Genomic DNA, 8,655 nt, shown 5'->3' on the forward strand with positions numbered 1-8,655 from the left:
CTGGCTAGACCCGAAAGCGGGACCGGGATGGGGTGGCCGTGGAAAACCCCACACAGCACAACCGACAGTGCAAATCGTCGCATGCACTATCCACCCTACAGGGGAAGCGGGAAAAAAAAATTGTGATCTGGATATTTGGCAACGAAAACTGTCACCGCACCCCGAGCCAGAATCTGCCCCTCCATACCTTTTTTGATACCCCGCGAAAGAGCAGCATCACCAAACAATGGCGACCACCGCCCCCATCACGGCAGGCAAGTTCACGATCCAAACACGCTGATGCCCAACATCTCTACAACATTGAAAATCCTAACACCCGAAAATGTAGAGGCCTGCCAGTCAACCTTTGAACAAGCCGTCGCCCTCTCCCTCCACATGTGGCCCGCCCTCACCCTCGCCGTCCAAAACCACTGGGGCGGCCCCGACTCCGCCGACAAACGAGACTGGTTCGCCGGCGCCGTCGCCGACATCTTCCCGACTTTCACAAAAATCACGGCCGCAGGCCAGGCAATGCCCGCCACGGCCGCCGCCGCCGCAGAGGAGCCCGACACGGGCTACGTCGAGACCATGCTGCTGCAGGTCATGCTCGACGAGTTCGAGGTCAACGTCGACGATGAGACGGGCTACGACGTCGCCGAGCAGATTGTCAAGCTGCGCGCCGAGTGCGCCAAGGGAAACTTTGCCGCCGTCGACGAGCTGCGCACCAAGTGGGAGAGCCGCAAGGGCGCCAAGGTGGAGGGCTTGTATAAAAAGGTCGAGGCCGGCGACCAGGATACCGATTGGGAGGACGACGACAGCGAAGACGACGACGAGGATGATGTCGAGATGGACGATGCGCCTCAGCTTGTGCGTGCGCCAAAGGAGAAGCAGGAGCCCGAGGTCGACGAAGACGGTTTCACCACGGTCACCAAGAAGAAGAGATAAAGGATTTTGTCATATGAGCAAAAAAGAAAAGAAGCGAAGACAGAGAGAGAGAGAAGAAATACCCCCTCCAGCACCGCGACTTTGGTTTCTCCAAACAGCAAATGCTTCACAAAGGAGCCCCGCGTGGCTGATGTACAAATGTCCGCATAATTAAGAGCTTGCCATTCGAGCCAGAGAGAGAAAAAACAATCCAAAAAACCCATCCCAAATTCAACGCCAGTCAGCAAAATGTAGACGCTCATACTACTACTCCCAGTCATCGTCACTATCGTCGGCCTTGCGGGAGTCCTTGGGGCTGTTGGGGGCTTGGCTGGGGACGCCAGAGGTGGCACCGACAACGTCGTAGCTGGTGTCACTGTCGGCCTGGGACTTTTCGTCGTTGGACTTGCGTGACTCGGCAGGCTTCAGGGTGGAGGAGGTTTGGGCGGGAGGCTGGATGGTAGTGGAAGACTCGGCTGATGGCGGGCGGGCTTGCGTCTTCTCAGTCTTGGGAGCAGCGCCAGCAGCAGGGGTGGGAGTGGCGGCAGCGGCGGTAGCAGGAGCAGGAGCAGTAGTTGTGGTGGCCTCATCATCGGAGTCATCATCCCAGCCAACTTCGTCCTCGGCAGAAGCAGCTGTGTCTAGTTAGCAAACAGTTGGGGCAATCTAAGATACCCTTCACTCACCCTTGAGCAAATCGCGTCTTCGGGTCTCGGCAGCCTCCAGACCATGTCTGAGGAAGTAGTATCTCTTCCAGAACTCAGCATAGGGAACCTGGTCGGGCACGAGCTTCTCCATCGTCGTTCGCAGTTCGGGGTACTTGTTCAAGTCGTCGCTGATCTCTGCCGTCTTCTTCTCCGCGTCAAACGTCTTGGCCCAGGTTGCGAATTCCTCCGTGGCAGGGTCCTTTGCGAAGCTCTCGGTGCTCGTGTGGATGACGTGCAGCTGGGCGTCTTGCCTCGAGGTGTGGATGACGCGCTTGCCCTGCGCGTCCTTGCTCTCGAACATGACGGCGCCGCCCTGGCTGTTGGCGTCGGTAGGCGGCGCGATGCTGACGGCCTCCTTGAGGAAGTTGCTGATATTGGTGCCGAAGCGGAGCAGAGCCTCGTCGGCGGCGTCCTCGGCCTTTTGCAGGTCCTTGAGCCGCTTGGCTGCCTCGGAGCGAAGCCTGGTGAGGTAGTTCTCGGAGCTGCTCATGGCGTCGTCGGAAGCTGCCAAGTCTCTGGTCTTTGTGGGCGTCGTCTGGCTGTCGGTCTCCTTGCTCTTGTCTCCGGAAGACTCATCTTGCGTCGTCGTGTTGACGGTGAGGGATCTCGTTCGGTTGATTATGGAGCTGAAGCCCTTGGACGCGTCCTGACCGAGCTCCGTCACCTCCTTGGAGGCTTCCTTGTAGACTTCTTGTCCCTAGCATCACCGGGTTAGCCGGCTCATTCCTGGGTTCCCTTGGAGCTCTTGTATGGTGTATCGCCTCACCTGCTTCACGGCACTTCCCAAGAAGCCACCGATGCGCATACCCCAAGGACTGGACGAGATGGCCTTGTAGGCCTCCTGCAAGTCATCGTTCAAAGATGACTGCGGCTGGTCGGATTTGGTGTCCTTGGCGTCGCCATTCTTCTTATCGGCATCCTTGGGGAGCGAGTTCTCCTGGATGTGATCGTACGCCAGATCCATGGCAAGGGCGGCAGAATCCAAGCTCCTTAGAGTTGACGACGCTGGTGGTGTTTATTTGGGTGGCCTTTCGGGGGAAAAGCCTATCGCGAGGCTAAAGCTGTGGTCTTTCCGTGTGGAGTGGAGTTTGAGGCGAAGTCGTGTGATGTGTAGACAGTTGAGAGCTGCTGTGGGCGGGCGAATGGTGTCTGGCTTCTGACATGAGGCTGTTCTTTCCCTTCCGTTTCCCCCTGACGGGCGGGGTGGTGGACGGCTGCATGGTGGTCAATGCGGGGAGACAGCAGTACGTCCACGTGTGGATCCCCCGGCGCGGCCACTGCCGGAACCTCTTTCGTTTCTGTGGCCTTTTGCGGTCTTCCATTGCCTTTTGCACCGTGGAAATGCGAGAATCGCTTGCATCAAGGCATTCCATAAAGCATCTCTCGTGTCTCACCCGTGGTGCCGCCGCACCCGGGAGCCAAGTACTTGCAGCGCGCAGCACGACCATACGCAGCCGGATAACAATCAGCATATAAACGGTAGTTATGGAAACATTTCAAGGCGACCGTCAAGGTCATGGATAAGGCGGGACCTATGTTTCTGCACGAAGGGACCTGAAAGCGAACTTTTTTTTTGAGTTGTTGGTCCGCCCCTACCTTAACCCCCGCGCCGGGGACGGAATGACCTCAGCGCCAGCGCCTCCCAACCGGGACGTTGCGGTCCCTTTTCCGGGTTGCTCACCATGGGGCATGGAGGGCATGCGTGGGCACGCAACGGAGACGGCTGCGGGGATGGAATCCGGTCCCGTTGGTCTTATCTGGCTCCGTGGCGACTTGCAGCGGCGAGTGAAATACCTTGGGACAATATTCGTCTGATCGAACACTCTGTGCCGCCTCTTTGAATGGCGTGCTCCCAAAAACCCATGGTAGTAGTGGCAGTGACAATCTTCCATCATATGAGGGATTGGCAGTGTGGCACGTTAGATACACGGCAGCTCTTTACATCCGTTCATTAGGCAAGAAGGTACGGCAGGCTCAAGTGATCCCTCGGCGATAGTGTGCAGTTTCGCCGCACCCGCCTGAGCCTCGCGCATCTCGCTCCTTCGTGCCCTCCACTCCGATGTAGTACCTAGGTGGAGGGGGAGGCCAAGCATATTCGCAAAGTCCCGAGACGCGCAGTGTGCAGTGTAAGCTTTTCGGGCGGAGTAGCGTCGGGTCTAGACGCCCTCTTAGGCTGTGGCGATTTATGCAAGGAAAAGAGATGTAAGCAGAACTGACCACTTCTGGTCCCTGGACCAACAGTTTTGCTAAGGACCGCACTGCGATACAACAATAGATGGATGTGGAAGGATGCGACGATGTGGGCCGTTAACAAGAGCTGTTGTCTCGTGCTTGTGCCGTAGGAGATGTGCGTTTCCTTTACGGATGCTGGTATGTAAATTCCTGTATCTTGTGATAGCAGGGCCGAAACGGTGGTATGGTTGCAGAGACGTGTTCGCAGTGTCATTTGTCATCCCAGCATTGACAGCAGTATTCGTTCTTCTACTTCGCGCAAGTTTTCCCCTTGCTACCCTTGGAGCGGCACGTCCCACGAGATGGGTTGCAAGACGATCTTTTGAATTATCAGATCTAGGCAGCCACTTGTTTGAGCATACGCCCGCTGCATGGGATCTTTTGCGTGAACGGCTAAACAAGGCCAAGACGGTCTCGCGGCGAGCAAAGAATAGAGTTCCAGCCAGTCATCCCCGGTTTCCAAGGGACGGTACCTCAGAAAAGCGTAAAGTAGTGTACCTTTCTTTAGGTGTAGCTGCCAAGCTGGGTCAGAGTAGGGGAAGCGTAAGCCTCGACATGGGCTTCGCCTGTTGCGCCGGACGCACTCGGGGTTTGAACGGGGCTTACAGCGGGATAGCAGACTATCTTGGCAGATGTATCTGAATGACGGATCGACGGCTGTAGAGTCGTAGACGCTACCACGGCTACCTCCGGCGGATATGGACATATGCCGGACTTACAGCGACCTGCAGAGGCTGTGCGGCACGAAGCGGCTGCATAGGTAGCAAGCTCCCCAACTGCAGTGAACACTGGAGCAGAGTCTGACTACGCAGTACGGTGACAGGTGCGTAGGATGGCCCTGACTCATATCCAGCAGGGCGGGCGCGCCGTTTGAAGAATTGGCAGCCGGGTCTGGTTAGTGTCTTGGACGTTACGGGGAGAGAGGACCCATTTCCCATGGAAGATTGCAGTCGAGGCCAGCAGGCGGAGCTCGCCCTTGGCACTTGGCCGATGACTGAGCCCGCCACTCGCATTGTTACGCAGAAAGTGCTATACCCACGTCATGGGACAGATCGGGCGAATTTGGTATGGGCGAGTTCTGGCTAACTGGTGGCCGTTATGTTGTGGTGAGATACCGGGACGGCCTGGGCTCAGAACCTGCAGACTCGCGATGAATTCGATTGGCAACATCAGATGGGATTTGCTGGACTGAAGTCGGCCCTCGGTTGGATAATGTCCGTCCGTTGGGACCTCCACTGTCTGTGTAAGTCCAATCGTGCTCGCTTCCATCTTACCGGGCGGTCGTTGCCGTAGATGTGTGTGTGTGATTGATTCCCATAGTGATAGGTATAATAAGAGAGTGAGCAAGTTAAGGCCAACGGGGAGGCAGCAAGAAGGATGCGTGGCGAATGTTGTCCTTCTTCTACTCCGTACCTTACTCCGTACCCTGGAACATGGAACAGAACCCCTCGAGGCATCACCAGACTAGCAACCCCTGCACCAGTAGCGCGCGGTGCCGCGATCCCTCTTTCAGGGCGAGGGCAGCTCAGGTGGGCAGGTCCAAAAGACACAGAGTCGGAGTACCTCCGTACCGTGGAAGGGATAGGACCAAATGGAGGGCAAATAGAGGCAGATGGGGGGGAAGAGGAGTAAAAACATGGACAATTGTGCAACAGAAATGGATCTGTCGACGGCTAGATGATGCGAAAACGACACTGGCGGCACAGCTGCGCCCTTCGCCTTATCAGAGGCACCAGGTCTCGGAACCAATAGATAAGCTTCAATCGACCCAGACTGGCCCCGTCACCCCCCCGCTGGGACCCCCCGACCTCTCCCAGTTCTTAGTGTATATATGTACCTACCTACCTGCCGCAATACTAGGTAGGCAGTACGTACTGTGGTTTCCGTACCTTCCCCCCCTCGGCCGACCCCCTCCATTTCCCCCCTCCCCTTGGTCCCTTCCTCCATTTGGCGTCCACGACGGCTGACAAATTGACACTGAAGAACGCTGAAATTCTTCCCCCTCCTCACCGTCTGCGGTTGTCCATTCAGTTCGATTCTCTCCACTTCCTACTCAGACGCATTTGCCGTCACCGCGAACCAACAACTTTTTTCTCACTACACCGCACACACGCATCACCGCACACCCTCTCCCCAAGCACGTCTTTTCTCCCGCTTTCCGTGGATTCTGGATCCTGCGAATTTTGTCCACAGAGCATAGCAGGTGGCCCTTGGAGACCGGCCTGTGAGTCAGGCAGCAACTTTGTCCCCGAAAGGCATCAACTTCCCTCCATCCGCATCCCACCCCAGCCAGTGTCGGACCATTGCATTTCGTCACCTCTCACCAGTCGGACCACCACTCCTACTTGAGGACGTTATACTATCCTTCTTCAACCTCTCCCTTGACGACGACGACCTCGACGTCCAAGAATCCCTCGGTCAAGGACCATAGGTGTCGCCAAGTCGAGTATTTCCTTGTCCTCTCAGACGACATCACCGTTCGATCCGGCCTATCTGGAATTCAACCCATTGTGACCCCGGCACCCTGAGCCGCAATCGGCACTCCGAGTTCGCCTCCTTTCATAGCCCTCTTGCACCGAATTGACTCCCGTTTACCTTACCTACACTTCGCCGCCCTCTCACACTCCTTTCGCAATGGCTTCCACTACCAACAGTGGTTTCCCAACCAACTTTATCTTGACCCCGCAGCAGCAGAGCCTGCTCTACGCCGCTCTCAACTCCAACAAGCAGCAGCTCGCGAACCAGTCTCCCACCACCAAGGATAACTCAATGTCGCCTTCCTCTTATCAGACATCGCCGGCGCAGGGCGCCGCCGCCACCGGTTTCCAAGAGAGTCCCCACCTCGACAACTACGACTACGACTTTGGTGACTCGAGCTTCGACTTTGATGTCAGCACCGTGGGCCAGGCCAAGATGATCGGCGACATCCCTGGTGGCGCTCAATCGGCCAAGTCAACCAAGTCCGACTCGACTGAGAATGATGGAAACGACAAGAGATCTCACCCTGACGACGACGAAGATGAGGATTCTCCAGGCAACGACGCAAAGAGACGCGAGGGTAGCGAGAAGGCTCCCAAGAAGCCCGGCCGTAAGCCGCTTACTTCCGAGCCGACCTCAGTAAGTTTCAACGATTATTCTAGTAATATTCATGATTCTAACACTTCCAAGAAACGCAAGGCACAGAACCGCGCTGCGCAGCGGGCATTCCGTGAGCGCAAGGAGAAGCACCTGAAGGATCTCGAGACAAAGGTCGAAGAGCTTGAGAAGGCGTCCAAGGACGTTAACAGCGAAAACAGCCAACTCAAGGCAAAGATCGACCGCATGACTTCTGAGCTCAACGAGTACAAGACAAAGATTGCGGCCATGAGCACCCGCTCAGTCTCCCACAGCAAGTCCCCCATGGGCTTTGGAAACTCTGCCATTGGCAACCTCAGCGACGTCAACTTTCAATTCGAATTCCCCAAGTTTGGTGTCTTGCCCGGCTCTCAAATGCCCACCAAGCCGGCGCAGCCCGCAAGATCCTCCTCATCGCCTCTGCAAATGAACGGAAGCAACCCCGTCAGCCCTCTCAACCACACCAAGGACAACAGCCCTGGTATTATTGCAGGGCTTGACTTTGGTACCAAGGACGACCTGGCCAACTTCACTTCTCTCTTCAGCCCTTCGCTTGCCAATGGGTCATTGGGCACCAACACATCGCGCGCCAGTGTCGACTCTGGTTCTTACACCATGAACAATGGCACATCGACAAGTTCACCATCAGCGTCATCCCAGTCAAATGGAGGCCCCAGCTCGTCTTGTGGAACTTCCCCTGAGCCCTTCACCCAGTCACCTATGGGCTTCAAGCCTGTTGATACCATGACCACCATTGGAGAGGAGTCAACTGCACAGCAGTCATTGTTTGCCGGTATTGACACAAACAATTTTGACTGGCTTGCCCAGCAGAATGGCGGTCAATTTGATCCCCAGCTCTTTGGCGGATACCGCGAACCGCAAGAAAACATTCTCGCCGCAACTACGTTTGATGAAAGCTTCTTCAATGACGCTCTCGATGCCGACTTCATTACACCATACAACATGGCCCCCAGCCCCAACGTTCCCAAGAAGAATCTCATCGATCAAATCGACGCTGCCAAGAATGCAGACGATGATGTGGTTAAGGAGGCTGTCAAGGCCGAGAATTACAACTGCAACAAGATTTGGTACGTTACACCCCTGCCAGGCGGCAATTACGAATCCGACACTGACAACTTTAACAGGGAGAAGCTTCAAACCTGCCCCAGTGTGCAGGCTGGCGAGTTCGACCTCGACGGCCTGTGCTCCGAGTTGCAGAAGAAGGCCAAGTGTTCAGGTCAAGGTCCTGTGGTTTCCGAAACAGACTTCCAGACTGTCGTCAATAAGTGGATGGGCAAGGACGCCGCCGCCTGCTTCTCGAACCAGGAGAAGAATACCCAGGCAAAGGCCTAAATCACCATCTCGACGTCTAATTGTACATTGGCATTCACGAACCCGGCAATAGGTCAGGCGGCCACGCCAGGAGGCATATCCGAGGAAACGGATGGGACACTTTGGGGAAAGCAGGCGTTTAATCACGGACCAAAAACAAAGGGCAAACTCGAGGCTGAAGTTTTGACCCCAACGGCAAAGGCGAATGGTTGTATTCATCCACATCGGACATCTAGAGATGGCCGGGGGGAGATCTGGTCTAGTGGTCAGGCGGACACCAGTCTGTATCGTATCTGGCTGGAGACTCCTCCCGAAAGAGAGATTGAGAATGGGTAAGGAGGCTATGATGATGAAATTCTAGGCAAGC

General features: G+C 55.9%; 4 protein-coding genes across 4 annotated transcripts; 2 read left to right on the plus strand and 2 right to left on the minus strand.

Annotated features, from left to right (window-relative positions):
* Positions 1–279: 279 nt before the first annotated feature.
* Positions 280–924, plus strand: CABS01_09975 (pre-rRNA-processing protein TSR2; the record flags this gene model as incomplete). Its single annotated transcript, XM_060543331.1, has 1 exon — positions 280–924. The coding sequence occupies one exon, from the start codon at positions 280–282 to the stop codon at positions 922–924; it is 645 nt and encodes a 214-aa protein (XP_060399512.1).
* A 246-nt stretch (positions 925–1,170) lies between these two features.
* CABS01_09976 (BSD domain-containing protein) lies at positions 1,171–2,574 on the minus strand (the record flags this gene model as incomplete). The annotated part of the gene is made up of 3 exons (XM_060543332.1): positions 1,171–1,538; positions 1,590–2,307; positions 2,377–2,574. The coding sequence occupies 3 exons, from the start codon at positions 2,572–2,574 to the stop codon at positions 1,171–1,173; spliced, it is 1,284 nt and encodes a 427-aa protein (XP_060399513.1).
* Positions 2,575–4,346: 1,772 nt separating this feature from the next.
* On the minus strand, positions 4,347–5,111 carry CABS01_09977 (uncharacterized protein; the record flags this gene model as incomplete). The annotated part of the gene is made up of 2 exons (XM_060543333.1): positions 4,347–4,646; positions 4,878–5,111. The coding sequence occupies 2 exons, from the start codon at positions 5,109–5,111 to the stop codon at positions 4,347–4,349; spliced, it is 534 nt and encodes a 177-aa protein (XP_060399514.1).
* A 1,365-nt stretch (positions 5,112–6,476) lies between these two features.
* Positions 6,477–8,309, plus strand: CABS01_09978 (transcription factor PAP1; the record flags this gene model as incomplete). Its single annotated transcript, XM_060543334.1, has 2 exons — positions 6,477–6,959; positions 7,020–8,309. The coding sequence occupies 2 exons, from the start codon at positions 6,477–6,479 to the stop codon at positions 8,307–8,309; spliced, it is 1,773 nt and encodes a 590-aa protein (XP_060399515.1).
* Between the last annotated feature and the right edge of the window lie 346 nt (positions 8,310–8,655).

The sequence above is a fragment of the Colletotrichum abscissum genome (assembly GCF_030869225.1).
Source record: "Colletotrichum abscissum strain IMI 504890 chromosome Unknown Scaffold_25.1, whole genome shotgun sequence".
NCBI lineage: Eukaryota > Fungi > Ascomycota > Sordariomycetes > Glomerellales > Glomerellaceae > Colletotrichum > Colletotrichum abscissum.